This window comes from Takifugu flavidus, chromosome 1 (genome assembly GCF_003711565.1).
Source record: "Takifugu flavidus isolate HTHZ2018 chromosome 1, ASM371156v2, whole genome shotgun sequence".
NCBI classification, from domain to species: Eukaryota; Metazoa; Chordata; class Actinopteri; order Tetraodontiformes; family Tetraodontidae; genus Takifugu; species Takifugu flavidus.
Window position 1 is genome coordinate 28052165 of NC_079520.1, and position 18141 is coordinate 28070305.

The following is an 18141-nucleotide window of genomic DNA, read 5'->3' on the forward strand; positions in this document are numbered from 1 at the left end:
CTCCCACTCCATAAACACGCCACAAACTTCCTTCTGAAACATGCAAACGCTCCCCCGCCACTGTTTCTGATGAGGCGTGAGCGTGGTTATTCATCTCAGAAGACCCAATAACGTGGGGGGGGGACCAGCCTTCAACATCTGCAATGAGGCTCCGGAGCGTGCGTGGGTGAGGGGCCTCCGGGAGGAGACGGGATGGAGATTCAGAGGACCCTTCGGTCCGACTGTGCGTTACTTCCCCGCGGTGGGATCGTTAAACTGTTCCTTGATAGGAAGAAGCTTCCCACCCAGGCTGCAGGGCTCGTCCCCGTGCGCGAGTGAGTGGAAATGGAATTTCCTCTGGTTCAAAGGAGGGAAGGTGATGTTCGAGGGCGACGATGTGGAGCTGAAGGTGCCAAAGCGCCGTTAAAAGAGTTAGAACAGCCCCCACTGCTGATAACATCTGCAGATTAAAGCAACTTAAATCCCATTTTCATCTATTATTGGGTGAGACCGTGGAACTGTGCACAGACGCGGATGCGCATGCGCGGACTTAAGCCCCGCCCCCAGCTCTTAAAGGAACAGTCCGCCCAATAATGTCGCTCATTGTCTCTTCACCTCCATGTTGATGAGCCATCCATCCATTTTCTTTAACTGCTGGTATTCCGTGCGGGGGCCTCCGTGCTCGCTAGAGCCGCAAGTTAGTTTGATTAGAAAGGGAAAAAAACGGGCTTAAAAGGTTAAATAAATGCCGACATCTGTGCTTTACCACCAGCTTCCCATGATTATTGTTTCCTGACCAGGTTGTTGCTACTTGAGTGTTGCACATGTGTACTGCAGGACATCACAGTCCAACACACAGGGAGAAGCTTCCAGCTCTCCTAAAGCCTGTCAGCGATTAAAGCCACTTTTATGTATCGATGCTAAACTGGGACAACTATCCTAGCAAATAGAAAAACGTTTGAAATCTTCCTACAACAAAAACTATTCCTTTGATGAGGCTTGTGGTGCCATAAAATTTGTAAATTGCTCTTTGCAAATTTAGCAGTGAACTTTCAGACGCAGCCATAAATTCTTAACAGGGACTCGAAGAGCTTTAAAGCTCTAAAACAGCTGTGAGAGGAGGCTCTGTTCTTCTCCTCCACTGGTTCTTCTGGCGTCGGGCAGCAGGAAATAAGGCAGAAAATAAAAGCATGTTTAATTGTGCTGTTCCATCTCGCTCCCTCCCGTCTCACTCCCACCTCTGGCCTCTCTGAGGAGCCAGTAGAAGTGCACTTCTGATGTTCTTTATTTGTTTTCCTCCAGTCAGCAAACCTCAGCAGAAACACAAGAGCTGTGGGGTCGGAGGTGCCGGGTAAATTGCAGCAACTGCTTTTCTATCTTTCACGCTCTGTCGCACACACTATCAGAAAAAACAAAAGCCCTCTGTGTCTCCTGACACACATCCTCTCACACTGCTGCACACAGCTGCTGCACAGCTGCTTGATTCACAGGGAGAGACCAGGGCGCTAATTTGGTCCACTGCATCTCTGACACTTTTCATGCCTTATCCCACTTTCCAATTTATTCCTGAGCAAAATTGAAGACCACGGATCCTGGAATGAAGGATCTGTGGAGGTATTGTGACAAGCAGCGACATCATATAACGCCATCGTTTGGTGAACAGCATGTGTAGCCATGCTAAGCGCTACGAGGAAAAATTAGCCTCCATTTTAAAAAGCCCCTTAAAGATGAAAGACCAGCCACTGATGCCCTGACCCCATCGTCTCGCTGCTCGTTAGCCTTCAAATGGAACGCACACGCTGCTTTTCCATGGAGCTTTGTGAGAATGGAAGTTCCACAAATAACAATCACAGTACATTCTGTGTGTCCATTCTGAGGAGAGGAAGGCTGCACAATGAGCGTCATTGTGTGAGAAGAAGAGGCCCTTAGCAAGTCTCTGAGGCCCTCGGAATCAGTCACCTACAGAGCCCAGCAGAACACAACACCACAGCGCCGCTAAGCCTCTCAGAAACCGACCTCGGAATTCTGAATGAGTTCATAAAAAGCCTGGATTGTGCACGACGCTTTTCAGAAGGGAACACTCGCGTTTGCTGATTAACACAGAAGCGGAAGGAGGAACGGCTCATTTCAACATGTTATGCAACTTTAAATCCCACTAGCACATATTAAAATGAGAAATCAGAGGGAAGCCAGAGTCACATGAAGAATTAGGTCATTTCCCTTCCCAGGCTGCTGCGGACAGATGTTCCAAACTGTAGATTTTAAGGAAGAAGAGGAGGAATCAATAGGTTCTTCCTCAGTGTTGCGTGTCACTCTGACGTGTGAGCGTCGGCTGTCTCCTGCAGACGCTCACACGTGCTCGCTTCCTGTCGGGAACAGCTGAGCCCACCTGTCACGGCCGACACGGCAGCGCGTCCACGCTGCGAGCGGCAGGAAACAGGTGAATCACAAACTCCACGGATGGGTTCTTTGACATGTATTTCCTTTCTTTTTATTCCTGATCCGTAACTCCAGCTCAAACAGGCGGATCCCTGCGAGAGCGCCAACAAACGCATCGCCACGTACAGTACCTGCATTAAAAAAACAGCCAGCAAATCTCTGATATGCAAACATTATAGACTACAGACGCTCTATAGCGCGTGTGGAGTTACACACCAACACATTTCATCCAAAAATGTAGTTCCCCTTTTTTAGTACACATTACAATACATTTTTTAATGTCTGGGAAGTATTGGTCAGTTTTTCCGACAGTTTTTTGACGTCACACACTAACCAGGTGTAGGAGCAGTTTCCTCTCTACCATAAATAAGACAATTACAAAAATATACCTCACTTCAAACACGATCGTAGCTGGAAAAGCCTTTACAGTTAATAAAAACCATGGTGGGGAGGGAGCTGAGCGGGGGCTGGAAGAGGGCAGCACTCCGACTGGGATGTTTGAGGTCGGCAGACGGAGGTCGGCGCTGCTTGAAGCTTCCACGGGTCCCTCGGAAACCCTCCATATGTGGCGTCCAACGTTAGATTAGTGGAGATTCAACCTCATTGATACGGAACTGCAGGGCGCTAAAAAGTGGTGTGTTTACATTCACAGATCCCACCGTGCTAAGGCTCAGGAAGGTGCAGAGTGTGTGTGTGTGTGGGTGTGTGTGTGGGTGTGTGTGTGTGTGCGGCAGCTGCTCCTCCTGAATCAAACTCCAAAGCTATTTTTTCTTGGAGTTGACGTTCTTGCACAACCAATTTATCCCTTCCTGAAAGTGAAATTGGAAGCGTCACATGAGGAAAAACGGGGCACATAAAAGCAAACGCGAGATCAAAGCCAAACGCCGACCTGGATCCCCTCTCCGGACAGGGCCGAGCACGCCTGGATCTGCCATATGCGATCGCGGATGGTGTGCAGGTTGAGACCCTCGGCGATCTCGGAGGCCGGGGCGGCCGTCAGCAGGTCCTGCTTGTTGGCAAAGATCAGCACCGGAACGCCGCTCAGCTTCTCCTCATCCAGTAACTCCGCCAGCTCCTGGAGGACACACAAACATCTGGACACTGTGGTGGCGTCTGATAACGCTGGTCAAACGTGAGCGTTGGGAGGATGAACGCGGACTGGTCGGCCATCCGGCGCCACACGAACCTGACCCGTTTCCTCAAACCTCTTCCTGTCGGCACTGTCGATGACATAAATCTGAGACAAAGGAAAGTTGTGCTTTTAAGCATCTCCAGCGGGTTTAGGGTTGATAATTACTCTGCTCCGTCACTCACCAGCAAATCTGTGTTTTCAAAGTAATTTCTCCAGTAGGGCCGGATCTTCCGCTGGCCTCCGATGTCCCAAACGTTGAGTTTAAACCCCTGAGACTGGACACTTTTGATGTTAAATCCCTGGAATGAAGACAAAAATGCAGTTAGCTATTAAGATAACAGAAACATCTGACTTCTCGGTTTAAAAGTGAAGCCCAACGAGTCCAAATCAGTCATGGCACCGAGTCAGAGGACAGGATGGGTTTGGGTTCGGAGCCCGTCTTGTATGTGCTTTAAACACCTCTCCCTCGTGCACAATAACAGGCGACAGTTTCTATAGTTACTGTCTCAAGACTCCTATTCACAATCTAGCAGAATAACACGTTTAGGCTCATCACAATATTAATTTAGAACGCCAGTATTCTGGTTAGCACAAACCAGGAGCCACTAAACAGGACCGGAGATGCTGAGATACTGGGGAATGGGGGCGTCTCCCTGGTCTGGGACTGGTACCTGTGTGGGGGTGATGTGGCTGATGTCCTCTGAGGCCAGATGTTTCAGGAGGGTGGTCTTGCCTCCGTTGTCCAGACCCAGCAGCAGAATCCGAACCTCCTGGTCTGGTGTGCTCTTTAGTTTGCGCAGAATGGAAAGCAATCCCTGTCACAAGGCAGGAGAAGAGGAGTTCAGGACACGAGTGATGGTGACAAGACAACTAGTGATGAAGCTGATCACTGTTGCAGACATTGATTCCTTTGCCTCCACCCGAAGTCATCACTTATAGGCCGTGTGGTGGCACTTCATTTACCGAGTTCTCCTCAGGAGAAGCAGCCAAAAACAGCACGTCCCGTGATTAGATATTTAGATCCCGATGAGCCGGGTGGTCGTGCACGTTCAATTCTAAATTCACGACCAATTGAGGAGCAAATTAGAGCCAACCCTGGTTAGCCTTTTAGGCTAATCTCCCCTGAGCAACAGGGTAGCTTTGGCAGCAGTCGGACGCTTTTCTCGCCAGGACGCCTTCGGGTGGCTCCTTTATCCCTCGGCTGCGTTTAAGGAACGCTGCTTGACGCAAATCCCCCACAAATGTAGCCTGATATTCACAGTTAACCGCGATTTAGCGTGGAAAATTCTACTCACCATCTTGTTGCCTTCTCTCTTGGAGACGCCGCGGAGGGTTACTAAGGAGAGTGACGTCAGACGCACAGGACGTACGTGGGGCGTGGCCACAGCCCCCAAAATGGCGGCCACCCGAGGTGTTGGCTAGTTAGCTCGGGGCTAACCAAAAGGTTGATGTAGAAACCTAAAATCCGTACACCGTCCCGTCCCTCACTTCCCTCGAAAGTCGCGAATACACCCATCCGTCAATTCACATCCTAAATCATCACTAAGATGAACTTTACTCGTTATCTATCGTTATGGTGTTCCGTATTTAGCATAAGAGAGAACTTTAATATTAGCCATATAGATTCTGCCATGAACACCCGGCCAACATATTGGCTTCCCTTCATTCTGGCTGCGGTGTCTATTAGGCGAACTCGTCAGACTTTATTTTAGTGCTTCTCGGTGTATTTGGAAGTTTCCACGCAGGGATCTGCCCCAACTCGCCATTGGATGACGCCGTGCCACGTGCACACGTCCTCGCGCTGCCGCACGGGCCAGTTGGCTACCTGGCGGGTCTGTCGGAACTGGGACAGGGTGGATTCGGGGCGATTGTGGGTGGATTCGGGGCGCATCAAAGGTAAACCCCTGCGCTTCTTTCATAATACGTGTGTGTGTGTGTGTGCGCGTGCACAGTTTGCAGAACCGGGGTGAGCGCCGGTTGCTCGGGTCAAGAGTTGCATCACCCCCGGTTCAGAATGGCATGTCCGCAGTCTTGTCTCGCTTTGATCGCCTCTTTCTTCACTTTGATCAAATGTCTTCGCCAGAGGGACTCGTACACGCTCGTGCACGTTCATATGTGCGTTCTGTGGCCCCATTTGCGTGTGCACTTCTTGAACGTGACGTGGTGATCCAGATGTATTTAGATGTTGGTTGTGGTTTAGCCTGTAGATCTTGTTTGACCTGGCTTTGATGCCGCTTCTCCTCTTTGATGTCTTCCATTTTGCACCTTTGCAGGACACATTTGTTCATGGTGCACGAAGGGAGTCAGTCTTTTGTCGTTTCACCATCAGGAACCTGTCACATATCATCAAAACACAGCCTGCAACGCAGTGCATGAGATTCTCTCCCATTGATCAGAGGAATGAAAGTGTTTAAATGTTGTGTGTATTTATTTCATATAGGTTCAGGACAGCTCAGTGGATGTGTTGTTTTACTCGGTTCCAAATCACAAACCTTTTCTTCATTTAAAGTTCTTAGTCTTGTGCACACATTCTGCACGTCACCATTAACACACTACGCTTGTCTGTCTTGCACCAGTGCAGAGGATTGTGGGTAAAACCAGCTAATATGGTTGCTTTTAGCTTAAAGGAAACATTTTCTAAGTGTTTCTCTTGTTGTTGTTTTTTACAACAGTTGATACGCTCTATAATCTGAGTTCTGAATGATAAAGTGCATATTTAAATGCCCTTCAACCATCCTTTCCTTCTAATTTATATTCTTTAATGTTACCAGCTATGTTTTGGTTTGTAGAGCAGGATTCCCTTCTGCAGCATGTTTCAGGCTTACTCCGAAGGTACCGCAGGACTTTGCCTCTTCTCTGAGCAAATATTAGACGATCCAGTTCCAGCCTGATTGAGCCTTCATTTCCTTTTTAGCGGAACCACCTCACGTTGTCCGTTATATAAGCAGAAATCCACGTCTCTGGGAGTGTTAATATTACTAGCGTGCTCAGTTGGAGGCTTGAGGATGCTGATCTGTCTTCAGCTGGTTCTGATGCTCTGGTTGGGAATTAATACTGCTGACACCACATCTCCAAACGATCACCTGTGGAACCTTAAACTGAGACGTGGTCAATGATTTCTAGAAGAAGTTTGGCCCTTGGGAAATTTTTAGCTCTCAGTGTTTGTTCAGTGCTGCTTTGGTACAAGTTGGCTGACAGAAGCGCCTCCAGTTCATCTGATCTTAGAGCGACTTTCCCTCCAGAGTCGTTAATGATACCAATGATCTCCGGTACAAACCAGTTTGGGCTGGTTCTTATCACCGTGGGCCTCCTCTCGACGGGCCGCAGTTGAGCTCATTCTCTTATTTTTCATCTCTTTTCTCAGGATCACCTCCTGCACACCGGAACCGTTTATGCCTTAAAAGCTGCGCTGCCTTCTGAAAACCACCATGGCTTTGAGCTCATTCGACATCGACGCGCCCAGATGGGATCAGACGACGTTCATGGGACGACTAAAACACTTCTTTAACATCACAGACCCTCGAACGGCGCTCTTACCTGACGCACGCCTGGACGAAGCCAAAGCTTTGGTAGAAAGCTGCAGGTAAGGGAGGGTTTTCCCTCCGTGAACGGCTTCTTTCCACCATCGATTCCTCCTCCACCACCGCTGGTTCCTCCTGATGCCAAAGTGATGCTGGAGGCCACCAGGTGCTTTACAGATCTGGGAAAAGTGGTTTTTGATAGTTCACTTCAAATCAGCTGTTTCTGCTGAGAATTTTGGAAAAGGAGACAGTGGAATTCTGAATCCGCGTGTGCATGGAGTGTTGAGTCTGAGGGGTTCTGTGGATCTGCAGGGCAGGGTCCACCCCCCCAGGAACAACAGAGGAGCACCTCCACTATGCCAAGAAGCTGTACGACTCAGCCTTCCACCCCGACACGGGAGACCGCATGAACCTCATCGGCCGCATGTCCTTCCAGGTCCCTGGAGGCATGGCCATCACCGGCTTCATGCTGCAGTTCTACAGGTCCTGATCACACCCCGCAGCGTTGAGCGGGAGCTTTCAGGCGCTGATGGGAGCGCTTGTGTTTTCAGGACAGTTCCTGCTGTGGTGTTCTGGCAGTGGGTGAATCAGTCCTTCAACGCGCTGGTCAACTACACCAACCGGAACGCCGCTTCCCCAATCACCCCCAAGTAAGGAACAACTGTCGTTTCGCGCTCATGTCAGCGTAGATGATTAAACACATCAACTTATCTGCCCGTCTCCCAGGCAAATAGGAGTGGCCTATATCACAGCCACCAGCACGGCGTTGGCAACAGCGGTGGGACTCAACCTCTACACAAAGGTGCAAAACCTCAGCATCCCTCTCTGATGATGGGCTGGCCCCATGTTTCCCTCTGACTGGCTCCTACAGACCACTTTTCCTCTCCCCACTACAAACATTGACCTGTGCATTAAAAAGGCGTCTTGTCTTTTGCTATCTTTTGCAGAAAGCTCCTCCTCTGGTCGCTCGCTGGGTTCCTTTTGTGGCTGTGGCTGCAGCTAACTGCGTTAACATTCCGATGATGAGGCAACAGTGAGTGCTTCTGTGTGAGATGCTGCTGAGTGAATGTGGAGGCGGGTGTTTTGCCATATTGCGCGGGTCTGAAGTGACGAGTTGCAGCGACAGCTCCCGGTGCTTTCCTAGCATAGCATCGAGCTTAGCGGCTAAGCCACTGAGGCGCAGCAGGTAAACACAACATTTGGTGGTGAAGACACTTCAGTCTGGACGTTGCAGTCGAAAAGTTAAAAATAGTTTCTGAAAATTCCCACTGCTTTTGTCGGTGACGGGATCAGCATCTAAAGTATCTCAACCACTCGATCAACCCTCCTGATGGAGCATGTGCAGAACTGGCTCTTTCTAATGGCAAACCACAGAAAACGTTATTAATCTTTCACATATATGGACAAACTGTGGTTTAAATGACAGATAATATGTCTTTGTTGGTCTTTGCTAATTAGGACTTTTCCTTGAGTTGTGAAATGTTTTAGTCACTTGTGTCTTACTGATCGTTTTAATCTTTTATTCGTTTCTTTCCTACAGATTTATATTTGCTTCCCACTGATTCTGTTTTACAGGGAAATTCTGAATGGCATCGCTGTGACGGATGAAAACGGCAACAAGCTGGGCCATTCTACGGTCAGAATCCCGGCCGAGACTTCCAAACCGGCCTGCATTTAAGAGGTGTTTAAAGTGACTTCTCTGCTGTATCTGTCCCACAGAAAGCAGCAGTTAAAGGCATCTCCCAGGTGGTCATCTCCAGGGTCACCATGGCCGCGCCGGGAATGAGTGAGTAAATATCAGACGGCGTTCCGCAGGTGATCCTCTTCCTCTCTTGACTCTTTTTCCCTCCTTTCCTGTCAGTCATCCTCCCCATCATCATGCAGCGAATGGAAAAATTCAAATTCATGCAGGTGAGACCTTCAGCGTCACGTAAGTCCAGGATGTGAAAGTGTGGCTCTGCCCTCAAGCTGCTGGTGTTTCCACAGAGAATCACGTTCCTCCACGGTCCGATCCAGGTGATGATGGTGGGAGTGTTGTAAGTAGACCACAAAGCTTCGAACGTTCTCAAAAGTCTGTCGGCGTGGTGAAAGATGCTTCTGCTCCTCTTTAACAGCCTGATCTTCATGGTGCCTGCTGCCTGCTCCCTCTTCCCACAGAGATGGTACTGTAACGGTCTTTTCTCATCTGTGCAACACACTGTCAACGCTCATATATGTGCTTTGTGTCCCACACATGAAATACTGTTGTTACTTGAAACTCAAATGTAATTTTTAGTGTTTCTAAACATCCTTGAAATTCCTTCTTTTCCCTCTAAATCTGCTCACCTGGTCCTGGATCACCGGATATCTTACTGGGAACCTTGAATTATCTCCCAGGTCACCTCCTGGAGGTGTTCCTGGGGTGGATGGGAGATGAACTCTCTCCTTATTATCGGCAGCGTTTCCTAGTCTGCAGACACAAACGAAGCGGCCTTCGCTGGCTTCATCAGGCGGTGAATTCTCACCTCTTTTCTGTCCTTTACAGCTCCATAGCTGTGTCCAAGCTGGAGCCTGAGCTGAGAGACTCCATCCAGTCCAAGTATGGAGACGCCGTTCAGCTGGTGTACTTCAACAAGGGCCTGTGATGATGGGATGGACCAGAGTTATCTGCTCAACACACACCATCGAGCTCCTGCTTTTCTCTTATTACTCTAAATTTCTCCTCTTCCCATTAGTGTGTAATGGTGGAACTCCCCCTTTTCTTTTTGGTGTTTAAATCCAATTGGAGCAGTCGTGCTCCTGCTGACAGCCAGATTCTTTTGCCTCAGGAACAGAGCAGTGCATTACTTTAGCAGATTAAAGGTGATGATTCTGTGGCGTTAGAACGCTCTTCCAAAGCCTTTTGTGACCTGTGCCTTAACCGAAGCGACAGGGCCAACTACCAAGGTGGAAGCATGTTCCCAGTTTAGCTGTGGCTCACTGTGAAGCAGAGCTGGGGGGCGCTGCCCTCTTCTGCCAGAACCGTGGCATTATTTATCTGGAAGGGTTGCCAGCTCAATCACGGCGTGTACAAACTTAAACCTGTACTACCATCCGTGCTATGTGGAATAAATCCAATATTTCTTTCCTTTGCTATTCTTCTAATTTGTCTTTTTTTGTGTGCAAAAGATCAACTGGTTCCAGTTGAAATAAATTCAAGTGAAAGTCTGCCTGATAAATGTATAAAATAATACATATTTTGTTTAATTCAACAATAAGAAACACATCCTGGTGTTTAATCTTTAGTGCAGGTGATGTGACAATAATGAAGAAATTATGCATTTTAATGTTGGGGTTTTTTAGTTTCATGGGGACTCGAGGAAAACTCAGAATTAAATCGTTTTATGATTATTTTGAATTCAAGCGACATGAATTTAATTAATAGATTCTAATTAACGTGAGTTTGGACTTCTCGGGCCTGAAGTACCGAGTTCGTCTTGGTTATTACGGCGGTTTTTTGTTGTTTTTTTTACATATTTTGTACATAATCGAGTACAACTTATTTTTGTGGCTGAGTAAATTCAGAGCAAAAACAATTTGTACTAAAATGATACGCGGAAAAGACTTTAAAAGGGCTAAAGTCAGCTAATAACGTGCTAATGGGACTTCCGGCGGTGTTCCAGGCGGGGCCACAGCGCCCCCTGTCGGCCCCGCCGCTACCGGAGGGGGAGGAGCCGCGCCGTCAGTCTTATAAAACCGCCTTGATCTCCGTAACGAAAACATTCCAGAAAGACAGACAGCTGTCGATATTCGGACAGACAGGGCTGACGATCACGCGTGGAAGCCGCCTGCTGCCGTAGAGACGCGGAGAAGCCGAGAGCGACGTTGCGGTCGCCCGCTGGAGCCCGACGACACCGCATCTGCGCCACTAACGATCAAACGGGAAGAGTCACGTCGGGGGTTGTGAAAATGCCGTTTTCCGTCCACGGCATCTTTTGCACGCTTGTGCTGCTGGTCCTGTGGCGGACAGAGGAGCTGACGGAGGCGTGCAGCTGCGCTCCGGTACACCCGCAACAGGCGTTCTGCAACGCCGATGTAGGTGAGTACAGCAGCACCGTCGTCGTCGTCGTCGTCGTTGTTGTTGTTGTTGTTGATGATGTTTAGCCGCGCTGCAGCTGCAGCTGCACATCTGGCGGGAGCCTGCAGCTCTCCCTCGGCCCCTGCCCCCTGGCTGGTGGTGCGGCTGCTCCTCAAGGCCATGGGCCGACTGCTGCGGTGGCCGACACACACCTATTGTCACTATTAGTCGAGCCATGATGAAGCTGATGTAGCTCAGGGTGTAGGAGCCCTGTCGGTGTGACGCACGGGAGGGAGAGAGGAGTGGCCCCTGAGCATCAGCTCCGGGTTCTGCTGTGTTTGTTTACCAGGCTTCACCCTCAGCAGTGGGCAACGTGGCACAGGACAGCAGGAGGACGGAGGACGGAGGAGGACAAGAGGTGGACGAAGTGTCCCAGTGTCCTCGGCCACGCAAACCGTCGCACCCCCAGTTTTCCTCTCCTTTCTTATTTCCATTCCTGCCCCGTTTCTTCGGGGAGTGGTGGTGCTGGGAGGAATTACAGGAATGCTGCTGGGGTTTTCCCAAGTTTTGCTCCGGTGTAATGCAGGGATACACACAGCTGTGGTGTGGCCATGCCTGGTGGTCCCTCACACACTGGGCAGCATCTGGACAGCTGTTCCACTGGCACCACAGCGTGCTCGTCTGTCATCTCAGGTGTGACTCAGGAACTGAAGCTCTTCGACTAATTGTGTCGCAGCAGAGGCGTGTTTGCGTTGGCGCGCTGGTGTTTTTAAAGGGCGATGAGTTAATATAGCTGTTGACCGCTGAGGAAGGATGAGGCGGGCTGAAGGCCACGCAGACCAGAAACAGCAAGAACTGTGCACGTCACCGCTCTGGCTGGATCTGAGTTCAGCAAATAAGAATAGAGACGCTTGTCTGACTGTTCATGATGGACGTGGACGACAAGAACAACGTCTCCTTTGTCAAACGGAGGCTCGTCGTTCGTGCACGTGTAGACGCTCCAGACTCTGTGTCACCTGGTATAAATCTGCTGCCCACAAAGGGGGAACTTCCCAAACAGACCCTCCCAGTCACACGGTGGTGCGTGGTGTGGAAGGCCCGAGTCACCCTGCCGAGCGCACGTGAACACACACACATTGGGAGTGTAAACAAGCAGACGTCCCAGTGTTTCCGCCAGCATCGGGGCTGTGCTGTGGGACCCGTGTGATCCCTGACCCCGGCGTGCTCCCCCAGGTGACCCTGGCCTGTGCCCACATGTGTCTGAGCTGAGCAGACCACATCAGGAGGGTCGTGGTCACGAGGTGGAGTCAACGGGGGGGGGGGGGGCGATGTGGTGGGGACGGATGAGAGTAGAAGAGTGTGTGTCTGTTGGACGCTCCACCATCATGGGGACATTTGACCTCTAACAGTCAGGTGACCTTGTCTGAGGCCTGCGTCCTGCTGCCTGTTCTCTGCTCGTTAGTCCTGGTGTGTGTGTGTGTGTGTGTGTGTGTGTGTGTGTGTGTGTGTGTGTGTGTGTGCGCTGCTGTCGTATATTTGCACCAATAAAGACACAATTAATGAATCAAAAAGCAAATTAGCTGCCGACCTTTGACTGGTTAATTACTGGCAGAGGGAATCGATGGCGGTGCTGCGGCGCCTCACATCCGGTGAGTCTCTGCAGGCTGTTCTGGCGGCCGTGCGTCCGAGCCGGCGGTCCAGAAGAACCGGGCCGGGCCGCTGGTTTGATCAGATGCTCGCTGGGGTTGTGCCGCAGCGTTTGCTCGTGTCTGAAACAGGAACGCATGTGTCAGTTGTTCAGAAGCTATTCTGACAGGAAGTGAGTCATTTGTTGACTTTTTTAGCTCAATGTTTCCATTTTAATCACCTTTTAATCGTCTCCTCGCCATCGCAGCATGGATTACGTGTTCAAACCTTAACCATAAACCTTAACCTCTGCCTGGTTTGCAGTGATCCGAGCAAAAGTGGTGGGAGAGAAGGAGGTCAATTCTGGGAACGATATCTACGGGAACCCCATCAAACGGATCCAATATGATGTCAAGCAGATCAAGGTGAGCTCTGACCACAAAAACACGCCACTTTTCTAGTTCAACTAGCTGATTCAGACTTTTCTGGCCTGTCTTTGCTCCAGATGTTCAAGGGTCCTAAACAGGACATCGAGGCTGTCCTAACCGCTCCCGTGTCCGCCGTCTGTGGCGTCACCCTGGACGCCAGTGGCAAGAAGGAGTACCTGATTTCAGGTACAGATCGGACGAGGTTCTTCAGAACTAGAACCCGTAATGAGCCGTGAGAAGCCCTTGTTCCTTGTTCCCCTGCCATGTTCCTGCTGCGTAGCTCCTCCCTGACCATGAAACCAGAACGTCTGACTCTGTTGCGAAGGCCGTTGGGACACTTTGACCTCAACACACACAGAACCTGTCGACACAACCTGACAAACACACCCGTTACGCCATTCCTGCGGGGAAGGTTGAGACACGCTTGAAACGATTCCGAAGTAACGGTGCTTCCCCATTTAAAGCCTGGCTGTGATGAAAGGGGCGATGGCGTCACCCCGACTCTGGTGTCACATCACAGACGGATGCACCCGCCAACGTGCACCCTGATACCCAGAGCAGGAAGTGCTGAAGTCTGCCCTTCCTCCCTCTTTCTCTCGACATGTCGGCGCCGAGCGGTGAAAGGCCGCCAGCTTTCTGCCACCTGGGGCATCTTTTTCAATGGCTTTGCCCCGGTTCAGAGGGAGTTTAGCCGCCGGGAGTCTGCAGCAAATCCAGAAAACTGGAGAAATGAATGTGACCTCTGCCTGTGGATGCATCAGGAAATCTGTGTTTTTGTGTTTTATAGACACGCGTCACCTCGTTATGTCTGAGTTTCTCCTTCAGGCTGAAGACTTTATCCCGTCCTCTTCTTTTCCAGGCAAGGAGGAGGCCAGCGGGCGCATGCACGTGACCCTGTGTGACTACATTATGCCCTGGGACTCCCTGAGCAACACCCAGAAAAAGGGGCTTAGTCAGCGCTACCAGATGGGCTGTGAGTGCAAGGTGGGAACGCTGGTGTGTGTGTGTGTGTGTGTGTGTGTGTGTGTGTGTGCTGTGTTTACCCCAAGGTTTCACCTCCTGCAGTTTGCAGCAGACATAATAGAACATCTGAGAGCCACAACAACAGCTGTCACAACAAAAGAGGAACCGCTCTCCTAAAGGAGACCTGTGTGTGTTCCTCCAGATCGTGCGCTGCCCGTCTTTGCCCTGCGAGATCTCCGCCCCAGAAGAGTGTCTGTGGACAGACCTGATGATTGAGAAGCTGGTGCACGGTCGCCAGGCCAACCATTACGCCTGCATCAAGAGGGCGGACAACTCCTGCTCCTGGTACCGCGGCGTCTCCTCGCCTAAGAAGGAGTTCTTGGACGGCGAGGAACCCTAATCACACGGCGCCCCGGCATCCTGCTGCACAGCAGGAGTCCGTTAAGATTTGACATTTTTTGGGTGATATTAATTAATGAATAATTCAAAAGGCAACCTTATTGTGACTTAAATTCTGGTGAGAAAACAGCCCTTAACCTCCATTTTTAGGGCCCTCTCTTACACCCGGGGTCCACGTGACGCTGAATTCTCACATCTGCTGCAGGTTTCCGCTTTGCAATGTTTATCGGGGGGGGGGGGGGAGAGGGGGGGGTCCATTTGCTAAATTAACCCCTGCTCAAAAAAGTCAAAAGCATCTGGAAGAGACCTCGTAGGCGTCCGAACCCACAGATTGGCTGTGCAGATGTGAGCGGTGGATTTGCTCCCAGTCGGACCTCGGCACCACCCCAGTGTAAGATGGGGCCTTAGAAACGGGCCGGCAACACCGAGCCCAGCTTCTGCTGTCAGACGCAGCGTCTGTGAAGATCAAAGCTAGCAGGGTGACACATAGACTGGTCGAGTGATGACGCCCCCCCCTCCTGAGGCTGGCGTCAGGAGGGCACCACCAGAGGAGCCGGGCTGCTCTTCCACGGCCCAGATTTCTCCCTTTATTACCTCTTTTCAGTCAAAATTCCAAGTTGCCTTTGTTTCCTCAGCGCGTCTCCGTGTCCGGATGGTTGGTTCCTGCCTGAGTCGTGCTGAACTTCCCCTTTAGAGAGCGTGGAGACGTGGTGCTGAAGGTCATCAGGTCACGGCTCACCCCAGCATGGAGCCTCGCTGGACCAGTCTATGCTGCGTAAAACCTCAAACGCTCCAATTCGGAACCTGCTCCCGAGCGTGAAACGCATCCAAAATGTCCTAAATTTGTCCCCCGTCCTCGTCTCGCCGCCCCCCCCCCCTCCCTGCGGGGGGTGTAGCTGTACAGTACCGCTGCATATACCTTGTTGTTGATTGATGCTCATTATTGACTGCAGTAGAACTAGCCTTGCACTTAGTGAGGATGTGTCAAGCTGCCCCAGCCCCCCCAGGCCCCCCAGGCCCAGGGGCTTTAGGTGAGGCGTGTCAGACACTTTTTAAGAGCTCAGATTTTGCGGTGACGGAACAAAAGTGGCGGCGAGTTCAGGAGACGTTTTTGCTGATTGTAAAAGGGAACGACGGAGCTTCTGGGGTGTTATTTTTTTATGTGAATTTGTCTGGGTGTGGCCAGCAGCAGCCTCATGAGTTGCCAGTGTGTTTCCACGACCTGTTTAACCTTGCTTTGACCTTTCTGGCCCTCCCAGTATGACAGTTCCACAGGTGTCAGAGGTTTACAGGACAGATGGGCGTCGGAGGCCTGGCTTAAAACTAGACGCTTTCATTCCGCATCACCTTGCCGTGTTTTTTAGTGTTACTCTTCGACCTGTCATGATTTTTGTGTGTGTTTGGACTGAGCTCAGTGGGGACTGGAGAAGGGCGAGAGTGGGGGCCATGGGAGCCTCTTTGGTGGGTGAGGGGGCCGTTTGTGTGAATAAGAGCACCGTGCATGTGTTTGATGCTTCGTGTAAGTCCTGGCAAAGGACAAATATTCAGTATTATCAGAAATAAAAACCCAGGTTTGAAAGACGAGACTCGTGTGAGTTATTTCAGCAGAGCTTTGGACAAACAGGCGACATCAACATCACATCTGCAGCCACAGGTGTTCTGCTAGGTCCTCGCTAGTTTCTCACTATGATAATAATGGTAAATTACAACTAGTCTCCCTCAAAATAGGACGTTACATTTCTGCCAACAGAGCAGAAGCATCCAGCGATGCTTCCAAAGAAGCTTGCGTCTTCATGTCCTGAGACGCTGCAACGAAATGGACGTTTCTGCAGAGGCTCAGTGTTTAAGTAAGGAAATGAGCATTTACAGGTTTAGATTCAGATTCAGGTCCTTTATTGTCCCACACGGGGAAATTTACAGTGCAACAACAGCAGCAAGAGCACTCAGAGAAAAATAAGATAAAATCAAATAGAACAGGATTTGGAATATACAAAGAGGATGTATATTTACAATAATCCAGATAAATGGATACTTGGCCTCTGATGTTAAAGGTGGTAAATTTGTCCTCTCCAAACACAGCAGAGGGGGGGCCCCCCTGGAGGGGGGGGGGGCCCACAGGGGTGACACGAGGGCTAACACGCCTCCAATCAGGTCACGTCTATTTATGTTCCAAGGTGTTGCATTCAATAAGTTCAGAGGATGTTACAAATGTAAAATAAAGGAGCCAAACTGGACCAACAAATACGTGCTGTTATGAACAGGAGCCAGATGACACGTGCAGGGTGGTGGACAAGAGGACAAGAGAGCAGATCCGTCTCATACGCGTGCTGATTGACTCCACCAGGAAAATATGTGAGAAATGCTCATCCGCAGCCCAGAGAGGGTGGTTCTGCTCAGCCTGTCCTCAGTAGAACCAGGCGGGTGATCGTCCCCCTGAGAGACGGGACCACGCTCCGGACCTGCTGTCTTCAGGACACACAGCTGGTTCGACCAACCCAGTTGTGCAGCCCAGTTTATTCACCATCAGTACAAATTAATTGTCTGCCCGCCTGTCTGTTATATGTGTTTGCAGCGCCCCCCAGTGGCCACGGGGTAAATCTGTGGTTCTACTCGCATTTTATTTTTAAACCGCTCAGCTAATGTTCATAACAGAATAATAACAAAATAACTGAATAGTTTTAAACTGTTTTCACTTTACAAACTTGCAATTTATCGGGGTTTTCTTAAATTTAAATTTTACAGTTGAGCTACAATATTTTGTGCCGTTGAGCTGAGGCAAATAAGCTTTTTCTTTAAAAGTGGCTCCAGTTTGTGGCAGAAACTGTCCAAGCTTCTGTTTCATGGTCAAAACAGCTTCGTCTTTCTTCAGTAAAACACTAAACAGCAACAAAATAATGCGGCCCAAATGCACTTTTGTGCTTTGTGATCCGATCTTGGCACTTTCTTGCTCTTCCACAGCCTTGGCTTTTTGGGGGTTGTCATGGTAACCCAGTGCCCAAAGTGGAGTCGACAGCTGTGTTCCAGTAGTGAAATTATCCTAAACAAAAGCGCAGAGAGCTGAAATTTGATCCACCGTCTATATTTTGTCCTCCTGTCAAGTGTTGCGTCACAAAACCGCTGCGACTGATGTTTCTCTGTATAATAATAATAATAATAATAATAATAATAATAATAATATATATATATATATAATATATATATATATATATATATATATATATATATATATAATAATAATAATAACACCGTCTGGATTTAGAGGATTTACTATTGCAGTTTGGCCAAAAGGTGCTAAAGAGCTGGAATTAACGTGATCATAAAGCAGCCGTGCGTCTGACCCAGGAGCCGCGACAGGTGTAACTGGAACAGGTGGATCAGAGGAAGCTTCATAATGAGCAGCAGAGCCACAGAAAGAGGTCAGACCAGGCGAGGAAGAGGAGCGAGGAAGAGGAGCCAGACAGACGAAGGGGTGGGATCAGGAGGGGAGAGCCAAATCAAACTGGGGGCCAGTTTGGGGGCCAGTTTGGAGGCCAGTTTGGAGGCCAGTCCACGCCGACGTTCCTCCAAATAGAGGCGGCTTCCTGGTGGCAGATGCAGAATATAAATAACGGAACAACT

At 49.9% G+C, this 18141-nt stretch overlaps 3 protein-coding genes across 4 annotated transcripts; 2 read left to right on the forward strand and 1 right to left on the reverse strand.

Moving 5' to 3' along the window:
- Positions 1–2444: 2444 nt before the first annotated feature.
- Positions 2445–5137, reverse strand: arl3b (ADP ribosylation factor like GTPase 3b). Its single transcript, XM_057046429.1, has 6 exons — positions 4846–5137; positions 4222–4365; positions 3733–3849; positions 3605–3655; positions 3308–3493; positions 2445–3227 (listed from the first exon to the last, which is right to left on the reverse strand). The coding sequence occupies exons 1-6, from the start codon at positions 4846–4848 to the stop codon at positions 3180–3182; spliced, it is 549 nt and encodes a 182-aa protein (XP_056902409.1). The 5' UTR covers positions 4849–5137; the 3' UTR covers positions 2445–3179.
- Positions 5138–5256: 119 nt separating this feature from the next.
- On the forward strand, positions 5257–10183 carry sfxn2 (sideroflexin 2). The gene is made up of 12 exons (XM_057046238.1): positions 5257–5446; positions 6915–7133; positions 7384–7554; positions 7623–7721; positions 7798–7873; positions 8019–8104; positions 8647–8707; positions 8791–8857; positions 8933–8982; positions 9058–9107; positions 9186–9233; positions 9596–10183. The coding sequence occupies exons 2-12, from the start codon at positions 6979–6981 to the stop codon at positions 9693–9695; spliced, it is 963 nt and encodes a 320-aa protein (XP_056902218.1). The 5' UTR covers positions 5257–5446; positions 6915–6978; the 3' UTR covers positions 9696–10183.
- Positions 10184–10754: 571 nt separating this feature from the next.
- Positions 10755–16102, forward strand: timp2a (TIMP metallopeptidase inhibitor 2a). Of its 2 annotated transcripts, XM_057046391.1 has the most exons (6): positions 10755–11128; positions 13058–13158; positions 13239–13347; positions 14021–14145; positions 14327–14560; positions 15159–16102. In XM_057046391.1, the coding sequence occupies exons 1-5, from the start codon at positions 10999–11001 to the stop codon at positions 14522–14524; spliced, it is 663 nt and encodes a 220-aa protein (XP_056902371.1). In that variant the 5' UTR covers positions 10755–10998; the 3' UTR covers positions 14525–14560; positions 15159–16102. The 2 variants fall into 2 exon arrangements, with proteins under 2 accessions (XP_056902371.1, XP_056902361.1); XM_057046381.1 differs by having other exon boundaries at positions 10756–11128; positions 14327–16102.
- The last annotated feature ends 2039 nt before the right edge of the window (positions 16103–18141 follow it).